At 42.9% G+C, this 22,544-nt stretch overlaps 1 protein-coding gene across 2 annotated transcripts in view; it reads left to right on the forward strand.

Moving 5' to 3' along the window:
- Positions 1 to 22,301, forward strand: part of LOC139380426 (TNF receptor-associated factor 3 interacting protein 1) — a 46,858-nt gene extending 24,557 nt beyond the window's left edge. Inside the window, exons 7-16 of one of the 2 annotated variants that reach the window (XM_071123087.1) lie at positions 1,557 to 1,580; positions 1,751 to 1,829; positions 1,966 to 1,983; positions 2,188 to 2,263; positions 4,378 to 4,470; positions 5,065 to 5,203; positions 6,332 to 6,368; positions 6,516 to 6,592; positions 20,507 to 20,730; positions 20,886 to 21,193. In XM_071123087.1, the coding sequence (XP_070979188.1) occupies positions 1,557 to 1,580; positions 1,751 to 1,829; positions 1,966 to 1,983; positions 2,188 to 2,263; positions 4,378 to 4,470; positions 5,065 to 5,203; positions 6,332 to 6,368; positions 6,516 to 6,592; positions 20,507 to 20,730; positions 20,886 to 21,051 (933 nt within the window). In that variant the 3' untranslated portion in view covers positions 21,052 to 21,193. Of the gene's footprint in view, positions 1 to 1,556; positions 1,581 to 1,750; positions 1,830 to 1,965; positions 1,984 to 2,166; positions 2,264 to 4,377; positions 4,471 to 5,064; positions 5,204 to 6,331; positions 6,369 to 6,515; positions 6,593 to 20,506; positions 20,731 to 20,885 lie in introns of both variants that reach the window. The other variant, XM_071123086.1, reaches the window with a different exon arrangement.
- Positions 22,302 to 22,544: the final 243 nt, after the last annotated feature.

Here is a 22,544-nt window from a genome sequence, read left to right on the forward strand (position 1 = left end):
ACATATCCAGGTGTTAGAATGGCCAAGTCAAAGTCCAGACCTGAATCCAATCGAGAATCTGTGGAAAGAACTGAAAACTGCTGTTCACAAATGCTCTCCATCCAACCTCACTGAGCTCGAGCTGTTTTGCAAGGAGGAATGGGAAAAAATGTCAGTCTCTCGATGTGCAAAACTGATAGAGACATACCCCAAGCGACTTACAGCTGTAATCGCAGCAAAAGGTGGCGCTACAAAGTATTAACTTAAGGGGGCTGAATAATTTTGCACGCCCAATTTTTCAGTTTTTGATTTGTTAAAAAAGTTTGAAATATCCAATAAATGTCGTTCCACTTCATGATTGTGTCCCACTTGTTGTTGATTCTTCACAAAAAAATACAGTTGTATATCTTTATGTTTGAAGCCTGAAATGTGGCAAAAGGTCGCAAAGTTCAAGGGGGCCGAATACTTTCGCAAGGCACTGTATATGTTTATTCCTTGTTATTATTTTTCTATTGTCTTTCTCTGCGTTGTTGGGAATGGCCCATAAGTAGGCATTTCACTGTTGTTTACGAAGCGTGACAAATCAAATTTGATACATTTATTTGTATCAATCTTTGCTGTAATTGCTCTGTCTGGTTTTGTCTTAGTGGATGCTAAATCGCTCGCTTGCTTCATTTCAAGGGCTCTTCAGCTTTGCTTGTTGCTAGGATAGAATACATCAGATTAGGATTGTGGTCCATTGTAGCTCAGTTAGTAGAACATGGTGCTTGTAACGCCAGGGTATTAGGTTCGATTCCTGTGACCACCCATACGTAAAATGTATGCACGCATGACTGTAAGTCACTTTGGATAAAAGTGTCTGCTAAATTGCATATATAGGTTTTTGATCCAAATTTTTCAAAAACTGCTGTAATCTACAGCACTCTTCATTCAGTAAAACCAGGAGGTTAAACCCCCAGAGATGGATAAAGAAGTCTCCACATTTTCTCAGACGGCTATAGACTCTCACCACATTCATGAACTGATGTTGAATGTGCTTTAGTTGTGTGACAGATTTGACTTAGCTACCATAGACCACTCGTGCTAGTACCGCATGTCCATAGACCAGGACGAAATTGCCATCCTTAGAAATAGACACATTTGGCTTTTTACATATTCGAGAATATTATATTATACTTATGTAGGCTATTTCTGTGGTGCTATCAGTGTGATAATGGTTGATTTCTGTGCTCCTTTACCACTGGAAGCTTCCACTGGAGCCTGTTGATACAGCTGAAGAGGTATCTATTCCATGGCCTTCTAGCCTAATGCTCCCTAGTCTAGCTCTCTAGAGCTATAAAGCATAGAACTGGGAAGGGTAAACTGGGTAGTACGGTATGAGTGTTTTCCGTGGGAGTTTACTACGGTTGCCTAGCGTAGCTGGCCATGCTTTGGAAATAGTGCTATGCCATTTACCATAGGAGCTTGGTTTCCTACTGCTTTACTTCCATTGTAGCGCCGTTTGGTGGAAGTTTCGGACACGCCTGGATTAAATTCCTAATCAAATGTTTACCCTATGTTTTCTGTTTTTTTTATAGGCCGCAGAAGTCACAGACAAGCAGGTAACCTCTTATTTTCAAAACGGGGCTGCCTATGTCCTTTTTCTAAGAATGACCCTGCATGTTTATAAGTGTGTGTGCACTCATAAACATGAATGGGGGACACTTATTCAGTCATCCTCTCTTCTACTCTCCTCCTCCATCTCTCTTCCCTTCTCTCCTCCTCTCCTCAGTCTGACAGTCCAGCCAGAATACCCCGGCCTTCATCTGCTAAGGGGCAGAGGCGCATGCCCAAAGCAGGAGCCCAACAAGGTAAAAACCTCTCTGCTCCTCTCAAATATCCCAGCTTTCTAGCCTTTCACTAAAGTCATACTTCTGTTTACACAATAATATGAGAAGAGCGAAGAAAAAAAATCTAATTATTTTTTTGTCGCCTCTTTTCCGGAAGAGTCTGACGGTGAAGGAGGTGAGTATTTCTCTCACTGCACCTATACCATCTCTCAGTAGATGGCGCTGGTGTCTTTCATTTAGTGATCCAGGGTGGACATTTTTTATGTGTCTCTGTTCTATAAGCCCTAGCCATCAGCATTTCTTGCTTTCAAGTCCATTGATTGTAAGTTCCAATGAAAGATGTGAGTTCTCATGTCAGCATCACCTTGTGTTGTTGTAGATGGAGACACTCCGTTGGCAGAGAGGCCGGTCCCCCTGGAGAACGGCGATGCCACAGACGCAGTGCCAGCCCACAGGTCTGTGTGGCGTTTGACAGTTGATTTAAGCAAATTAGCAGGGTTTGAGGGCCATGGCCTAACATTTTTATTGTTGGTCAACCAGCCACTGTTTCAGGTCGATTAAAAAATAAACATTTACCAGCAAAAATACTTTTTGGGTCCGTAATTACAAAAACAGATGACCATGCTTTAATGTTTCTAAAACAAGAAATGTATTGGTAAGAAAGTAATTTCATTTTAACGAAAATATCAGATAAGACAAAATGTTCAGCTGCTCCTTTAAGGGCAGTAGGTTAAAGTGGTAAGGGGGGCCACTCAAGATGTCTGTGTGTGTGTGTGAGATTTTGGAACTGACTAGTAGTAGATGCGTCTCTTTATCAGTTGAAGCAGCAGACTCAATCAAACATGGAAAAACAACCGAGCTTATGAACAAAACATTTGAAATAGTCAAGAAATATGAGGACAGTCTTACTTTTGTAGACTTTCGAGTAAATTAGACCAACTGTTAAGCCTGTGTGCAGCGCCTCCAAAAAATAAATCTATCTGCACTTAACCCCCTGCGCACAGCTCCCCAGCTATGCGGTGTTGCAGTTATGAAACAAAACGGCAGAAATACTTTGAAAACAGCTACTGCAGCATTTCTCTGCTATACATCACAACTTGCACATGTGCCCTTACTACCCACATTTGTCAAGTGTTAATTGTATGCCCTGTTGAGGGCACCGCTCAATTTGCACAGTCAGCAACAATTGAAATGGTCTCTCCCATAACCTCACTGCTTAAGACTGAAGTTTTGGCCAATTTCTTCTCTGTGGGATAGAAAGAGTTTCGAAACATGCTACAGAAACAAAACTCCATTCACTGATGCAAACCCTCCACTTTCTCCTTTTTGATCAACCCGCCGTAACTCAACGGGCGCACTTAACACTGTATGTGTCCCAAATGGCACCCTATTCCCTACAGAGTGCCCAGGTCAAAAGTAGTGCACTAAATCTAGTGAATAGGGTGTCATTTGGGAAGCGCCCCTGTGTATTCTCAACCCCCTCATTACATTTGATTAGCCACTTTCTCTCTCTTTTACACCACAACAAATTGCTCTGCTAGTCCCCACTCTCAATTACATTCTTCTCAGCGTAACATCAAACACATGCTATCCCATGGTAGACTGAGTGACTGACTGAATGGTTAGTGTTGCAATTGAGGTCCCAATAGAGTAGGGTTTCTCAACTCTCGTTCTGGGGACCACTCTTATTTTCATGTTCTCACTACAACCAGCTACTCCAATTAGACTGAATGAACTGGCTAGTATGTGAATAATTGTTCTAACTAAATGCAGTAACTTTTCACACTGTCCTGATCCTATCTATCTGGCTTTGAATATCTGTGATTCTTTGAAGACGTGATTCCCAGAGTTTCTTGGTTAAATGGTTCTTCTGAACCAACCAATCTGATGGCTAATTCCTGGTGTTGAATTGATGCTCAATTCGAGTACAGTACAGCATATACAGTGTGTCCCCATGATCAGCTTTGAGAGACCCTGCTATGTATAATATTGGTGGATATTGGTGAGGGAGAGTGGGGTTTACTGACTGTTAAAGGAATTTCCAGGTGAACAGAAAGGAGAGCAGTAGAGGATATATAGTCTATCATAAATCAAGTTGGTTTAATACAAGTTGCAACATGGAAAACACCCTCCAGCATAGAAAATGTCTAACGGGCCCTCTAATCACACAGTACCAAATGTTCTGTAAATACCACCCAGAGAGGCTTGTACAAAGCCACAACAAAAGACTGTGACTTTGCCAGCTGCTACAGAATCAAGCGATGTTCATAAGGTCATCAATATAATATCAGTGTGCCGTCTGTTAAGTGTACCGTCAGCCTGACGTCAATCACTATCGACAGAATGAGTTTAATAAATAACAGTCTAGAGTCGAGTGACCATCAACCCGTGTCACAAATAGAACAATTGAAATGTGTGTTACAGAAAGGGAAAATATATAAATATGCTAAGCGTTGTGTTATTTACTCTTAACTAAATATGAACTTTATTAATCTTAAATATTCCCCATTACTCTGACTGTGGCTGATCATTCATTAGTGTGGCTTGACTTTCTCATCTTCCCAACCAGCAACCGAAGGATACCTCGGCCCAACAGCGCACGGCCCGCCCCTCCTCGGTTCAAGAGGCAGGAGAGCTATGCTGACGTGACCCCGGCCGAACGGTGACCTCCCTTCATACTTTTTACTTCCTGTGTCACTATGAATGATACAGTTGTCAGCATAGCAGCACTGCATTCAGGTCACATTTTGGAACTTTTCAAAATGTATGATTTAGCAAAAACATGTAGATTTAGGACTCACGTCAGCTCTATTCCATGACATTTCTATCTGCAAAGTTTCACAATGTTTAGCAACTGAACCCGGGCCCGAGAAAATGATGCATGGAGGAATGGGCCAAAATACCAGCAACAGTTTGTGAAAACCTTGTGAAGACTTACAGAAAACGTTTGACCTCTGTCACTGCCAACAAAGGGTATATAACAAAGTATTGAGAAACTTTTGTTATTGACCAAATACTTATTTTCCACCATAATTTGCAAATAAATTCATAAAAAATCCCACAATGTGATTTTCTGGATTTTTTTTTAATCATTTTGTCTGTCATAGTTGAAGTGCACCTATTATGAAAATTACAGGCCTCTCTCATCTTTTTAAGTGGGAGAACTTGCACAATTGGTGGCTGACTAAATACTTTTTTGCCCCACTGTATGTGCTTTGCTCCATTGCCCCCTCTAAGCCCTGTGTGTGTGTTGCAGGCTGACCAGTGCCAAGCCCCCGGCGGCTGTCATAATGGAGGGGAAGAAGCTCTCTGAGGATGAAGAGGAGGATGAAGATGAGCAGTTTGTGGTTCAGGAGGCTGCTCCTCCTCCCCCCGACATGCCCGACATGGAGATGGTGAGGGAGCACATACAGTTGAAGTCGGAAGTTTTTCGTAATTCCTGACATTTAATCCTAGTAAAAATTCCCTGTTTTAGGTCAGTTAGAATCACCACTTTATTTTAAGAATGTGAAATGTCAGAAAAGTAGGAGAGAGAGTGATTTATTTCAGCTTTTATTTCTTTCATCACATTCCCAGTGGGTCAGAAGTTTACATACACTCAATAAGTATTTGGTAGCATTGCCTTTAAATTGCTTAACTTGGGTCAAACGTTTCGGCCATTTGCGACCAAGCTTTAACTTCCTGACTGTCTTGAGATGTTGCTTCAATATATCCACATAATTTTCCAGACTCATCATGCCATCTATTTCGTGAAGTGCACCAGTCCCTCCTGCAGCAAAGCACCCCCACAACATGATACTCCAAAAAGTATGATCTTTGTCCTCATGTGCAGTTGCAAACCGTAGTCTGGCTTTGTTATGGCGGTTTTGGAGCAGTGGCTTCTTCCTTGCTGAGCGGCCTTTTAGGTTATGTTGATATAGGACTCGTTTTAATGTGGCTATAGATACCTTTGTTGTTGTTCTGGGATTGATTTGCACTTTTCGCACCAAAGTACGTTCGTCTCTAGGAGACAGAACGCCTCTCCTTTCATGAGTGGAATGAAGTCTTCTAAAGCCTTGACATCATTTTCTGGAATTATCCAAGTTGTTTAAAGGCACAGACAACTTAGTGAATGTAAACTTCTGACCCACTGGAATTATAAGTGAAATAATCTGTCTAAACAATTGTTGGAAAAATAACTTGTGTCATGCACAAAGTAGATGTCCTAACCGACATGCCAAACTATAGTTTGTTAACAAGACATTTGTGGAGTGGTTGAAATATGAGTTGTAATGACTCCAACCTAAGTGTATCTAAACTTCTGTTACGCTATGAAAAATAGATTTGAGAATGCCATACCTCTATTAGTTTTTGCACATCCAGGCCCAAGCTCTCATGGTTCAATGTTGGAAGTGAAACATATAGAAACATATTTCAGGCCCTAAAATGGATATCTATTATAAGTTGCAACCAAGAGAAGAGGGCATCAGCATTGTTCATTCTAAATATTTTTAATTGTTACGCCACTATTTTGTTCTCTACAGGATCCTTCAGTGGGACTTCAAGGCAATGAGAAGCATGGTAAGCAATTTTACAAGCCAAACAATCACTTCATTTGATCTTGTAGGTGCTAAGAATTTTAGTACGTATTTCTACAACTTGGTTTATATCAATTGGGACTGTAAATTACCAACACTTTTAAAACTCCTGCACCTTGTTTATCCACAGGTGGGCTGGTGAAAAAAATCCTTGAAACCAAGAAAGACTTTGAAACATCACCATCATCTCCAAAGTCCAAAGACCAGGTAAGATGTAGTGATCTTGATCTCCACTAGAGGGCAATGCAATGACGCCATAACGACTGACAACTCTCATTCCTCTCCTGTGACTCAGTTCTAGATGTTTCCGTATCTCTCAATCAGCGTACAAACTGTTATTTCTGGAAATTCAGTACCTTAGGGATGTGGGGTTACAAAACCGAAAGCATACAGTCTATTAGCTAAAGAAAGCATATCGCAAATGGAGTGAAGTGTAATTGCACAAACCTATTGAAAATCTTGATCACTTCAGTGGAGCTCAAGAAACAACAACATAAAGTGGGTTGATTGCATCAGCGAGATCTCAACCCTTTGTGTACTAATTTAATGCACTCGTTTCACATTTTGTGTTTTGTAAGTGTTATTGGCTGAGAAAGTGTTGCGAAAATCTATCTAAATTAGGCTTATCTAGCGCCATGTCACAACAACCAGTTTGAAAGTATATAGATATATTTATTTTTCCCATACTGACCGAATTGTATAATTTATCATGGAAAATGGATTTGAATGAGCTGCATCGATTTAAAGGCCCAGTGCAGTAAAAATGTTTACTTGAAGTGAGTACAGACTTAACTGAATGAACAACTGAAACGAAAATGCAAATTTGAAAGTTTAGTAAATAGTTTGAGAGATGGCCTTGTCTCCAATAAACGGCCCCCATGGCCAGATGCCGGGATGGCAGGTAGCCCTATGCTGGGCAGCTAGCATCGAAACTCACCAGCTGGGAGAAAGAGGTTTTGATGACAGCCTTAAGCTGGGGGAGGTGGATGGTCGGCGATGATAGTTTGCTGTAAGATGCAAGTGAGGTTAATGAGGGGTAAGCCATCATTTAAATACATCACAAGATGTATGCCCATTAGTGAATAGAGAGCAAGGTGATTGCCCATAGCAGTGGCGGTCGATGCCGTTTAAGATGAGGGCAGATGACTCTTTTTCTTATTTTTTATATATTATTATTATTTACTTTTATAAATGTTATTATTTTATTTTTTTCTATTATGAACATGGCCTTATTTCTATTACAGCAGATTGGATCACTGTCATTCATATTCCATTCACCCAGCTCAATTTAGCTACATGATGCTCAAATTTTCCCTACACCCATCATCAGGTTTCTACAACCTACCCTATGAATTAAAGTTTACAACAGGTCGCGAGAAAATTTTTAATAATCAAGGATGACCGTGCCATTCAATACCGCCTTGCACACTCTTGCCTGCATCTAGCTGATCTAGGGCGTAATCATTAGTCCAACAGTTGCAAATGAGAGTTTATATTGGACAAATTCAGATATGTTTATCCCTTTTTGGTTCTGTTTGCTTCCGTTTTTAAGAAACGTTTTTCAACAGAGTCGGCTCAGAATGAATACACCCCTGATCACACGCAAACACAGCTCACTTTCATAGCAGCCACATAAACAGCATGATCACATAATTCCTTCTCGTCTCTACGCGCTTTCCTCCTCTCACTTTTTCACTTCGCTTGTGGACTTCAGTGTACAACAAACTTTCCAAGCCAAACCTTCATATCATAACCTTTAACTGCTACAAACAGCCTGCATCGTCGTCACCATATTAGCTAACGTCATAGTCAACATGGCTACTAGAATCCTTTCAGTAATAGTTTAATTCTCTGATCATTAAATTGGGTGGACAACATATCAGTTCATGCTGCACGAACTCTGATAGGTTGGAGGGCGTCCTCCGAAAGTTGTCATTGCTGTGTATGTCTATGGAAGGGGGTGAGAACCAGGAGCCTCCTAGGTTTTGTATTGAAGTCAATGTAAGCATTTCACTGTAAGTTCTACACCTGTTGTATTTGGCGCATGTGACAAATAACATTTGATTTTACAGAGTGCTGGCGAGGCTACTGTAGACCTTCATTGCGAAACAATGCATTATTTGGTGACGTGAATACATTTTGTATAGTTTTATCTAAAAAGCAGAACTTTTCGAGTGTTTCACTTTTTTTCTTAATGAAATTCACTGATGGTCTTCCCCTTCCTCCTCTGCGGAGACTCCACTGGCCCATAGGTTATTTAACAAGCGTGGTGAAGTTGCATTATTCAGCTGTGCTCATTGGCGATTAATAGGGTAATAGGTAACTGACATTCTGCACGTGGCTAATTGACAGTAAAGGAGGAGGAGTGACATGACGCTGTGCTGTTGATGAGAAGATTTGTACACATCACAGACACACATTCCATCTGTGATAAAGGGTGCAATGTGAGTTATTTTGTAGGCCGAGGATAAGCATTCAGGCCAGCCTTACTGATTTGAACTTAAGTTGAAGGAGTGGTTTACTATTTCTGAAGACCATCTCTATTTTTGATGTAAATAGCATGTTATAGAAGGGTGCAGATACTACTTTTTGTTTTTGAGAAACTTACCCCAGCTGTGATAGGCTTCGTCATTGCTCGCTGTGTACTGTGGAGGCAACCAAAAGACATGAACAAAAGCTCAAAAAACACCCAAATAAAGTGGGTCTGAAATAGACACCCTTGGTAAAGATGAACAAAAAGTATTTTAAAAATACTGAGCTAAATTTATTTGAGAAATTGTTATTTTATACTAATACGATTGCTCATAGAAAATCGAGCTCTTTGGTCACGCACACCTATGGTAGGTTTGGTGTTGAAATGAGAATGCATGAGCAGAAAAGAACCCCATACTTGGGGTATGGTGGTGGATCTTTGTTATGGGGCTATTTTGCTTCCACTGTTCCTAGGGCCCTTGTTAAGGTCAACGGCATCATGAACTTTACCCAGTACCAGGATATTTTAGCCAAAAACCTTGTTGCCTCTGCCAGGAGGCTGAAACTTGGCCGCTAGTTGATCTTCCAGCAAGACAACCCCAAACACACCTAAAAATTCCCAAAGACATGCTTAATTGGCCACAACATCAACCTTCTGCAATGCCCATCTCTGTCTCCTGACCTGAAAACCATTGAAATCCTGTGGTTTAAGTTGACGAGGCCAGTCCATGAGGGCAGATGAAGGATTTCAATATCTGGAAGGATTCTGAAAGGGGGATTGGTCTAAGATCCTTCCCAATGTGTTCTCCTTTTAGAAAAAGTCTGTGTTATACTCGGAAGGTGAAAGGCATTGTAAAAAGGGGTGTCAAATAATTTAAGAAATAAATATATTACTTGTTAAATTTCATTCTCTGAGCAATTGTATTAGTATAAAATATATATTTTTTAAACGGAGCATACAATATACATTGAGTGTACTAAACATTAGGCACACCTCCCTAATATTGATTTGCACACGTTTGCTCTCACAACAACCTCAATTCGTCGGGGCATAGACTACAAGTTGTCAAAAGCATTCCAGGGATGCTGGCCCATGTTCACTTCAATGCTTCCCACAGTTTTGTCCTTTGGGTGGTGAACCATTCGTAATACACACGGGAAACTGTTGAGCGTGAAAAACCCAGCAGAATTACAGTTCTTGACACACTCAAACCACTGCGTCTGGCACCTACTACCGTACCCGGTTCAAAGGCACTTACATATTTTGTCTTGCCCATTCACCATCTGAATGGTACACATACACAATCCATGTCTCAATTGTCTTAAGGCTTAAAAGTCCATCTTTAACCTGTCTCCTTCCCTTCATCTATACCAGTGTTCACCAACTGGTCGATCTCCAAGGGAATCCTAGTTGATCACCAAACATTTCTGCAAAAACAACAAGCCCTAGTGCTGGGAAGGCAAAGTGTTCCCATTTTTAAACCATTTCATGAGTCTGAAGGTAGCACTCTGCCTACCCGGCAGGCCCGGAGAGCAAATCAAGTGCACCTATTGACCTAGCGCTAGCCAATCAGATAGCTCAGATCAGTGTTTCCTCGAGCCAAAGACTGTAAAAAATATTTAAAAAACATTGAACGCACAGCAAAGTTGCTACTGTGAGATTTTTAAAACCATGACTAGAGAGAGACTCAACATTTACAGCAAAGAGCTTCTGTTTTTACGAGTAAGTTCCTCTTTACGTTGTTATTCAGCACTGTCAACACTTTTATACGCCATAGAATGGGCCTTCTCCTTACTTCCACTCAAGCTACAACCAGCACTGCAGCTGCAATGAATGACTATAGCAAAGTGCTCCGATAAGCTTACGCTGTTATTATTAGGGACAGGGGGCCTTTTTTAATATCACGGAATATTTCACTTTCTCTGGTCATAGGAGTAACAGCGTGAGGCAGAAATGATGCAGTGCGAGTTTCGCCATCAGCTGAAAGACTGTGTCCTCTTCTCTCGGAGAGAGAGCGGCAGACTGGCCATCAGATGCAGAACATCAGTCCAGTAAAAAAATGTAAAAAGCTAAATATGCTCAGTCAACTGTGCCTCACAAGTAATCAACAAAGTATCAATTACCAGTGTGATCAAATACAGTAACACACTTTTTTAAAATGTATTATTTCAAAATGGTCTGAGAACAACATTGGCAGGGAATAGCCAGTCATGCTGTATTGGGCTTATAGTCTACTGCACATACTTCATTGCTACAGAACTGTTTTTAATTGGTTAATGTTTTTTAAGTAATGTTAAAAAAAAAAATCTTGAGTGGTAGATCTCGACTTGCAATTTGACTCAGAAAAGGTTGGTGAACACTGATTTTGAAGTGGATGTAACCGGTGACATAAATACGGGATCATAGCTTTCACATGTATTCACCTGGTCATGGAAAGAGCAGGTGTTCCTATTGTTTTGTACATTCAGTGTAGCTCAGTATTTGAATTATTGAATACAGTCATTTTTGCTTTTCAAGGGTGTTAATCATTTCAGATCCCACCATAAGCCCTTTTAGAAACAAACACCTTCTCAGTACAGTGATGTAGGTCTTTAGATGTTGTACACGTGAAATTGTGTCATTCCAAACTTAATCCGCAACGTTATGTTCCATTTTTGTGCGACTCTCGAGGTTTCTTCTACCAGCTGTGCTGCACAGGCTACACAGAGACGCAGCACAGCTGTTAGAGGGGAAAGTTGCTCGAGTTGCATAAAATTGTTCGGAATGACACAATTTCATGTGTACAACATCTAACGACCTACATCGCTACACTGAGAGGCTGTCCGTTTCTAAGCTGACATATTTGGGTGTTTTTGGAGCTTTTGTTCATGTCTTTTGGTCGCCCCCACAGTGCACAGCGAGGAAGTCTTTTGCGGCTGGGATAGGTTTCTCAAAAACAAGTGAAATCACAAAGTGTCTGCACCCTTCTATATGACATGCCATTTACATCATTTTTAGATTTCCTTCAGATGTAGTAAACCACTCCTTTAACTACATTGCATGCCGATTGTGGGGTAATTTAAGAGTCTTCCCTGGAAATAAATCCTCCTTTTGGGGGCACACTGCATCCCACTACCTTGTCCTCCTGCCCTACCTCTCCCTGTGCTTCAACCATAAACTGTTGTCTCCACATTTCATAATGGATAGGTTTTTCATTACTTCGAACATGACTTCCAGTCTGACGTAACGTATTGCTACCCCTCATCTGTTCCCCCGAGCGTGTTTATTGGCCAAAGAGAGCTCTCACAGTCACTATTTGTGTAGTGAATCGGTGTGAAGGCCTCTTGTCCATGCTCCAGCGACGTGGGTTGTACGACTCGGCCTGTTTTGGGTGGTCCTTTCTGCCCAAGCGAGCTGCTTCCTCGGCTCTCTGCCCAGCTGACCACCCGACTCTGATGGATGCTGTGTTTTCGCCCGTCACTCATGCAGAAAGGCCCTGTCTACCCCCCTTTTCCCAACCCCAGCCCTCACCCATCCCTCTTCTCCGGCGAGGTCGTCTGTCCCAGGCCAGCTGCTGGTGAGCGGGAAACGGGAAAAACCAGCGCTCTCATCTCCATAGCGTGTGCCAGGCTCTGTCCGGCGTTCCAGCTCCGTCACGGGTTTAGCTCGTAGAGACTCAACAGCAGACAGAGCAGATGGAGCCCCCCATTCCCAGCTGGTCTTCGGATGGACGGCTCCCCTACCCTACACCCACCCCAATACTTCAGATTGCACTGTGGCCCCCTTGTAGTTTTTATTTTTAAATAATCCGACTGAATTTCCCTTTTTCGAGGTGGGGGGTTAGGTAGCGCATAGCGTGGATCGTACGAGTAGACATGCATTCTATTCAGACTGCATAACCCACCCCCCCCCTCCCCCCCCCAGGGTTATCCTAATTGCAGCCTCAATGGGGGGGGGGGGGGGGGGGGGGGCTGGCGCGCACTGCAGTCCGAATGAAGGGTATGTCTACTCGTACGGGCCAAACTTTGCGCTACCTAACCCCCCCCCCATCGACATTGCTTGCCTTGTTAGCTGTATAAAGGACTATAATGGTTTCCTTCCTGACATGATAGGGTTGAGGGTCAGTGTAATAGAGATGTTGCTCTCTTGTAATCACGGCAGAAAATGGAGGGTTAAAAAATGTAAATATTGAGCTTCCCCCGTCCCCTGGTGTGACAGGTCTGAAATTACAGTGGGCTGTGGATTCATTCTTAAACGCTGACGTTTATCAAACACCCTGATCAGGTATGATGTTATTACCCTAACTTTTAGGCAAATAGGAACTTCATAACTTCTCTAGACATGTTTTTTTCCCCCTTCTTCGTGAATCAGTTTTGTTATTGTTCTTGCCAATGCTTTTTCAGAACATGGCTGAACTGCTGTAAATCAAAGGGCTTTTGGAGCAGTTAAGGCGCTTGTGTTTTGCCATATCCCGCCACACAAAGTGCACCATAGAAGAATTTGCTGTATATTTATGGGGACGACCTTCCCCATGACCTTGCAGAACACTTGTATATTATTGTAGGATACTTCTCGGAGGCCGTCTTTTTATTTAGACAGACTCGGGCCCTCGTAGCAGCTGCGTTTTCATAAGATTGTTTTTGTACCCTCTCCCTTTTCTTACCCCATCAAATTAGCCTTGATGAAGGTTTGCAATGTATAAATAAACGTGGCACACAAATGGATGGCTGTTGAGTGAGAGTCACGGAGGAGAAATGCCAGAATACTCTACAGAATCGTCAGGAAAATAAATAGACCTCTCCCCACCAGGCCTGTGTCTTCGTAAACATTCACCTTTTTTTTTTGTGGAAATGTAAGGAAACGACCCGGCTGAATTCCATTAGCCATATTGCCCTTGTAAGTGCAGCATTTTGAGATTCCTGTGGAATGGGAAAAGGTTTCTGAGAAATACCTTTCTGAACCTCGGAGATTGGACTCCAATGCAGACCATGTCGTTGCAGGTGTTATTTTTCTCAAGTCGCTTTGATCACGTCAAACCATTCCAGCCACATAACCTTAACTTATCAGCTTCAACCTTTGTGACATAGCCTCCATAGTTTAATCAAGCCCTTTTCTCTGTCCGCAGTCTTTTCTAGGGGGAGGTGAGGTTCCCCTTTGTACTCCTGGGTCCAGGGCAGGGAGCTCAGTTGTGGCCCCTTAGGGGGCTACACACTGACCCTAGCATCCTGTAACCCCCCTTGCCCTTAACCTCACTCATCACCTCACTGACTCCTAGCTATTTTTATGATCTTGCTGGACATTTGGACGATGTCTTTTTTACCCGAAAAATAGGAAACCCCTGAACAACACTGAACTTATCGTCATGGTATAATACCTAGCTTTTTGGCCCCCACCCTCTCTGGGGACATATTTCAAGACCCTTTGAGGTGGTTGGGTCTCATACAGTGGTGTTGTGCTTTTTTTTTAGGTACCTGAGCTCAATTTTCTCAAGGAAAGTTGGTACCGACATGTAGTCTATTGTATAATATCATTTTTTTAAATATACAGTACCAGTCAAAAGTTTGGACACCTACTCATTCAAGGGTTTTTCTTTATTTTTACAATTTTCTACATTGTATAATATAATAGTTAAAACATCAAAACTATGAAATAACATATGGAATCATGTAGTAACCAAAACAATGTTAAATTAAAATATATGTTAGATTCTTCAAAGTAGCCATCCTTTGCCCTGATGACAGCTTTGCACACTCTTGGCATTCTCTCAACCAGATTCACCTGGAATGTTTTTCCAACAGTCTTGGAGTTCCCACATATGCTGAGCACTTGTTGGATGCTTTCCTTCACTCTGCAGTCCAACTCCTCCCAAACCATCTCAATTGGGTTGAGGTCAGGTGATTAAGGAGGCAAGGTCATCTGATGCAGCACTCCATCACTCTCCTTCTTGGTCAAATAGTCCTTACACAGCCTGGAGGTGTGTTGGGTCATTGTCCTGTTAAAAAACAAATGATAGTCACTCTGAGTGCAAACCAGATGAGATAGCGTATTGCTGCAGAATGCTGTGGTAGCCATGCTGGTTAAGTTAACCTTGAATTCTAAATGAATCGCAGACCATGTCACCAGCAAAGCACCATCACACCACCTCCGCCATGCTTCACAGTGGGTACTACACATGCGGAGATCATCCGTTCACCTTTTGGTTGGAACCAAAAATATCAAATTTGGACTCATCAGATCACAGGATAGGTTTCCACCAGTTTAATGTCCATTGCTCGTGTTTCTTGGCCAAAGCAAGTCTCTTCTTATTATTGGTGTCCTTTTAGTAGTGGTTTCTTTGCAGTAATTTGACCATGAAGGCTTGATTAATTCAGTCTTCTCTGAACAGTTGATGTTGATGTGTGTCTGGTACTTGAACTCTGAAGCATTTATTTGGGCTGTAATATCTGAGGCTGGTAACTCTAATGAACTTATCGTCTGCAGCAGAGGTAACTCTGGGTCTTCCTTTCCTGTGGCGGTCCTCATGAGAGCCAGTTTCATCATAGCGCTTGATGGTTGTTGTGACTGCACTTGAAGAAACTTTTTAAAGATCTTGAAAAACCCTTGATTGAGTAGGTGTGTCAAATGTGGACGGTTCTTTTTTTATATATAAAAGTGGGGATGAAGGAAATAAGACAAGACAAGGAAATCCTGTTGAGACTACTGAGACCATGGTAGAAATCTGAGGAAACACACGTTTACCTGACCACTGTCACTGGAAATGTTAATTTGTCATATAACCTAAGTATGTCATGCCACTCGTTGTTACACTGTTGTTGTGTGCGGTTTATACATTTGTCGCCTGATAATTGAGGTTGATGAAGTGGCTTATTACATCATTATGAAAGCTGATACGCCGCTCTGAAACGGTCCAGCAGTGGCTAAATTAATGTTTCTTTAATTAATGACGCCCAAGAGGTTGGTCTCTAACAGGTTTCACGCATGCAACCCATTCTTCTTGTCAAAAGCTTTACTTTGAAGACTGTTATTCTCCCACCCCCTCTCATCAGCTCCTTATTACCACTTCATAAATCATGTGCTTTGCATGCATTTTCTCATTAACCAAATTAGGCATGAGAGGGTTTGGATGAATTCCACATTGTAGCTTAGCAGCCTGCACTGCAGCCAGGCCAGCAGGTCTGTGAGAAGTTTTGATCTGAAGCCCCGGCATGAGACTAGAGGCCCATCAAACCCAGTTTCCACAAGACGTAACAGTAAAACATTCTGGCACTTGCAAAGTTTCAGGTTTGGATTGATATACTCAGCAACACATTGTTTACAACATGAAACCAGAGGGGACTGAGTAGTTACTTTTCCTTGCACTTTCTTGTGCAAGGAAAAGCAAGATTGCAATGCATGACATATCCCTGACAACCCCTTACCTGTATGGATTGACTAGGGGCTCCTAGGAAAGAAACAATAGAAAGGGAATTGATGCGCAGCGGTCCAAGGTCGCTGCTGGGAGCCACCTGTTCCCAGGAAGGATCGCCGGCTCGGATCTCCACGGCCAACAGGGCTGGATGAGCTAATGGGAAAACCTGCCCCCCTCTCCCCAAAATAAATATTGTTCTTGGGTCCGGGTGAAAAATAGAAAAAGGTGCGCGCTGAGCCCAACTAGAGGCCCCTATAAAGGGCTGATTTATGCTCGCCTGGACAGAGTGCACCACGCAGACCAGGGACTAGTTTTTCTTTTTGTTCTGTTTTCCTGAATTTCCGAGGGGGTCAGGCTGTGCAAGAGGACAGTAAACAGAGCGTAGCCCGGCTGGGTTTCCGCGGTGCTGCACCACAGCCGGCGGGCCGAATGAGCCGTGGCGTGTTTGTGTAGCCGCCGTGTTCACGGGGCCGAGGGGAAAGCCACCCACATTGCGGACGACCATTAGACATTTCAATCCTTGCACACTTTGCAAACCACAGAGGGAGGGGGAGACTAGGCGGCCTGTCAGGCATTTTTGCTGGTTTCCTAGAGCAAAGGCAGCAGAGTTGAAGTTTTGAAGTGTTTTTTTGTATAGTTAAGTTCTATGTAGTTTAGTGTGTTTTTAAGCTGTAATTATTGAGTTAGCGTGTAATAGCGCTCAACATTTAAGTTTTGCTAACCTACCCGGCCTAACACCCAGTCTACATGACAGTTGGTCTGTTTTGATGGGGAAGTTGTTGGGGAGTTTACACTGTCATGTAGCGGGAGTAGGATTTCTATGGCCCCGTAAAAGCAGGTGTTTCCATCTGGAGGCCAGAATGACACAAATTGGCCCAAGAGTTAAACTTGAAAGGGCGATAAGTGCAGTAGTTGTTACTGAATACTGTAGTAAAATAACTTCACTGCCACAGCCTGTTACTAAAATAAACAAGGGTTTAAGTCCACAGGAGTGCGGGTGGGTGCCGTCTAGTGTGTGTGTGTGTGTGTGTGTGTGTGTGCGCGCGCCTCTGTAGTCCCACACACACACACATCGACCTGCAGACCCAGCTGAGTAAACATCCCTGGCCTTCACTGTGCCAAGGGGAGCCCCTTCACTCTCCTCCCCTCCCAACTTGAAGCTGAGGGCTGTGGGGTGGCTGGGGCATAGCAGAGCAGGACCCCCCAACCACATGCTATACAGAGGAGGCCTTCAGCTAGTCCCCCCACATTAGCCAGCACAATTCAGCCACGCGTTTGATCCTTATATACACAGCCTAGGTTTGTATAATTCCTGCCTAGCATTTTTTTGCCTTGAAATCCTAAACCACTAAATGCAGCCCTGCGTCTGGCTTCGTTCATTTGATACTTTTTGCTGGCCAGTGTAGAATACCTTAAGGTTTATGTGATTCAGTTGAAGTACCCTCTCTGGTAGAGAGGAGTGTGTGTATGCGTGCAGGTGTGCGGCAGAGAGGTAGAGAATTCATTATGGACATCCAAAACATATGAAGAGTTGCTTCGCAGACCATAATGTTATCCCTATGAATTGCCCTTCCTGGGACAATAAAGACTTGCTTAACTTGGTCTCAGAAACACTGGAAAACATCAAGCAGTAGCAGGGTTTTCTCTCATTCCACGGCCACCCTACGTACTTCAAAGTCCAAGATCATCACCATCAATCTTTGGTTCTCTCCATCCCTCCAGCCATCCTTCCCCTCTCTCACAGATGTGAATTTTCCAGAATTATTCAACAATTCCTGCTTTATCGAAGATGTCTCAATTCACATATAATTGAAACTGACCTATCCCTAGCCTAAATCCAGATTATCCCAATTACAGGAATAATTTTATATTTAACTCATTTGTGGTCGTAGCTGGATTTATGCAATTGTCATGTAAATACCTTACTCTGCTTATCTTAATTCGCATGAGGTCAAATTAAAACACCTGGTTTTCTGTGCATTCTTTCACATTTTTAGGAAATGTAAACACATGAATCGGCGTTCCAGCCCCGGTAGCGCAAGCCTCTCTCTTTAGCGCGAGTGAAGTGAGTTCGGAACAGCTGAATGTATGCGTCTTAGAAATCTACTGAACAAAAATATAAATGCAACATGCAACAATTTCAAAGATTTGACTGAGTTACAGTTCATCTGAGGAAATCAGGCAATCGAAATACATTCATTAGGACCTAATCTATGGATTTCACATGACTGGGAGTACAGCTACAACAGTGGTAGGCCTGATCAACGACGAAACAGCCTATAGGGAGGAGGTCAGAGACCTGGCCAGGTGGTGCCAGAATAACAACCTATCCCTCAACGTAACCAAGACTAAGGAGATGATTGTGGACTACAGAAAAAGGAGCACCGAGCACGCCCCCATTCTCATCGACGAGGCTGTAGTGGAGCAGGTTGAGAGCGTCAAGTTCCTTGGTGTCCACATCAACAAACTAGAATGGTCCAAACACACCAAGGCAGTTGTGAGAGGGCACAACGAAGCCTATTCCCCTTCAGGAAACTAAAAAGATTTGGCATGGGTCCTGAGATCCTCAAAAGGTTCTACAGCTGCAACATCGAGAGCATCCTGACCGGTTGCATCACTGCCTGGTACGGCAATTGCTCGGCCTCCGACCGCCAGGCACTACAGAGGGTAGTGCGTACGGCCCAGTACATCATTGGGGCAAAGCTGCCTGCCATCCAAGACCTCTACACCAGGCAGTGTCAGACGAAGGCCCTAAAAATTGTCAAAGACCCCAGCCACCCCAGTCAGACTGTTCTCTCTACTACCGCATGGCAAGCGGTACCGCTTGTCTAGGACAAAAAGGCTTCTCAACAGTTTTTACCCCCAAGCCATAAGACTCCTTATTATTTGCATTGTGTAGCACATAGCACTTCCCAACCTCTCTTTTACACTGCTGCTACTCTCTGTTTGTCATATATGAACAGTCACTTTAACTATACATTCATGTACATACTACCTCAATTGGCCCGACCAACCAGTGCTCCCGCACATTGGCTAACCGGGCTATCTGCATTGTGTCCCACCACCCGCCAACCCCTCTTTTTACGCTACTGCTACTCTCTGTTCATCATATATGCATAGTCACTTTAACCATACCTACATGTACATACTACCTCAATAAGCCTGACTAACCGGTGTCTGTATATAGCCTTGCTACTGTTCAAATGTCTTTTTACTGTTGTTTTATTTCTTTACTTACACACACACACACACACACACACATATCTCTTTTTTTCCCGCAATATTGGTTAGAGCCTGTAAGTAAGCATTTCACTGTAAGGTCTACACCTGTTGTATTTGGCGCACGTGACAAATAAACTTTGATTTGATTGGATATGTATATGTTGGTCACAGATACCTTAAAAATGGGCCTCACAAGTGGCCTCAGGATCTCGTCACGGTATTTTTGTGCATTCAAATTGCCATTGACAAAATGCAATTGTATTTGTTGTCCGTAGCTTATGACTGTCCATACCATAACCCCACCTCAACCATGGGGCACTCGTTCACATCAGTAAACCACTCGCCCACGCTGACGCCATACACGTGGTCTGCGGTTGCAAAGCCGGTTGGTTGTATGTACTACCAAATTCTCTAAAACGACATTGGAGGGGACTTGTGGTAGAGAAATTAACATTCAATTCTCTGGCAACAGCGCTAGTGGACATTCCTGCAGTCAGTGTGCCAATTGCACGCTCCCTTATAACTTGAGACATCTGTGGCATTGTATTGTGTGACAAAACTGCACATTTTTAGAGTGCCATTTTATTGTCCCAAGCACAGGGTGCACCTGAGTAATGATCATACTGTTTAATCAGCTTCTTGACGTGCCACACCTGTCAGGTGGATTGATTATCTTGGTAAAGGAGAAATGCTCACTAACAGGGATGTAAACAAATGTGATATTTTATTTCAGTTTATGAAACATGGGACGATTTTCTGCATGTATCAGAGTGCTATGAGGTAGCCTTATTTCAGATGTGTCCATGTAAACAGGATTATTGGGGAAATGGTTATTCTTCCAAAGCATGTAAACTTCTGAATCAAACTATTCTATTAAATTATCCACAATAATCACATTTATTGTGTGCATGTAACCGTACTCTATGTTGTAGTAAAAATCTCTCTTGGCTTCTCTCCTCCATCACTCAATCCATCCCTCCTTCTCTCCACCCATCTCCCCTATCTATCCATCCATCCTTCCCTTCATCCCTCTCTCCAGACACAAAGCCTGGTGTCGGAGGCGGCCAGGAAGAAGGAGAGGGAGCTGGTGTCCAGGGAGATCGAACGGCTGCGTTCGTCCATCCAGACGGTGTGCCGCAGCGCCCTGCCCCTGGGCAAGATCATTGACTATATCCAGGAGGACATGGATGCCATGCAGAACGAGCTGCACACCTGGAGGAGGGAGAACAAGGAGCATGCGCAGGCCCTGCTGCAGGAACAGAGGTTAGAGGGCAACACACACTTTACACACTAAAGCCCGTAGGGAGAACAAAGAAAACACACAGGCCCTGCTGCAGCAACAGATGTAGAAAACCCACAACCCATTCATACACACACACAGGACTGACATTACATTTTGTGGTGTGTGTCATTTCCAGAGTGACGGACAACGCCGTGGAGCCTCTGAAGGCCGAGCTAGCCGAGCTGGAGCAGCTGATCAAGGAGCAGCAGGACAAGATCTGCGCTGTCAAGTCCAACGTCCTGAAGAACGAGGATAAGATCCAGAAGATGGTGACCAGCATCAACTTCTCCTCGCGAACATGAGGGGGAGCCAAGGTCCAAATAAAGGGGTTCGCTCCCTTAAAATAATACGTGTTTGGCTGAGCCTGGGTTCTTACTTAGTCTGGTAACATCCGAAATGATAGAGGAGGCCTCAACTGCACTTTCATTCCTTGTCATCAATGTTCCCCTAAACTTACGTGTGGGCCCGCACTTCCTCCAGGACTGCAGTGCAGAAGAAATGCCATGCTGCGCAGAGACGCAAGAGATTGAACTTCACTGAGTTCACCCCATTAGTTTGCACTATATAGATCAATGTTTTTTCTGTGATCAAATCAACATTAAATCAGCCCCTTTTCAATGCAACAAACCAAAACAAAACAAATCTAACTTTGCAAGATTGAGTCTGTGATTTTGCTGTAGGCAGAGCCAGAGCGCAACGGAGTAAAATTCTATCGGCAGGGGTAGCCCACTAGCGGGTCTTTCAATCACCCATGAGTTAATGCCTTTTCAGTTCAGATCAGAGCGCAGAGCGTGTGCACATTTGTTGATATTCTTTGCTAGTTAGCGGGTTGTTAGCCCAGTTATAGATAAGTATAGCCATGGGTTGTTACTGCTTCCTACAAGAGCACAAAACATGTAGGATACATTTCAAGCTGTATTTGAAAAGCCAGTCAGGTAAAAAGCTTACGTCTTAATTAAAGGGGCGGTATTGTATTTTGAGAAGTGCTTGAATATGCAAATAAGCCAATATGCAGAGCGGTAGCCTACATTGTCTAATTCTCTGTATGGTAATAATAATTAGTTGTATTTTATAAAGTGTTTCTTGCATCATGCAACACAATGCCATTTACAATCATCTATTTGGCCCATGGCGTTAGAGACCAAGTAAAAAATTAAAAATTAATATCAAGCCTTTTATAATGTTTATTTTATTTTTTTAATTTAAGTCTCATGCAATTTAGGCCTGCATTGAACACCACTTATAGGCTACTGTAGGCTATATCATTGAAATCAAAAGCTATTTCCATGTGAAAATGTTATGGGATTTGCTCCATTGGTTTTGCTGGTAGGCCTACATTATTTTTAAATTCCACAATAGCCATTGGCTACTGTCAAACTGCAAGGGTACAGCCTCAGAGTTCATTGTAAATGTGCACCAGAAGTTGCACAAAATTCTCTCAATGTTCAAGTTTCCGCTCACAAAACCAAAAATTTGCTCAGTGCCCCCAAACAATGGAGGGAACGTTGGTTGTCATGTCATGATGAGTAAAATCGCCCCGCTTTTACCCCCCCCCTCTCTTTTCATGGTGCCTTTGTGGAATGTACACACACACACACACACACACACTAACTGACTGGTTATGGAGAGGGTTTGTATTCAACCCCCTAGGGAGAGAGACACACTTGTGTTCATTTGTTAGTGCTCCATCCACTTTATGGTGATTGACATACCTTTACATGCTTTTATTAGTTTCTCATTTTTCGACATTACATACTGTATGCATAGAATAAGGCTCGACTTGAATCTGTATATA

Source organism: Oncorhynchus clarkii, chromosome 22, assembly GCF_045791955.1.
Source record: "Oncorhynchus clarkii lewisi isolate Uvic-CL-2024 chromosome 22, UVic_Ocla_1.0, whole genome shotgun sequence".
NCBI lineage: Eukaryota > Metazoa > Chordata > Actinopteri > Salmoniformes > Salmonidae > Oncorhynchus > Oncorhynchus clarkii.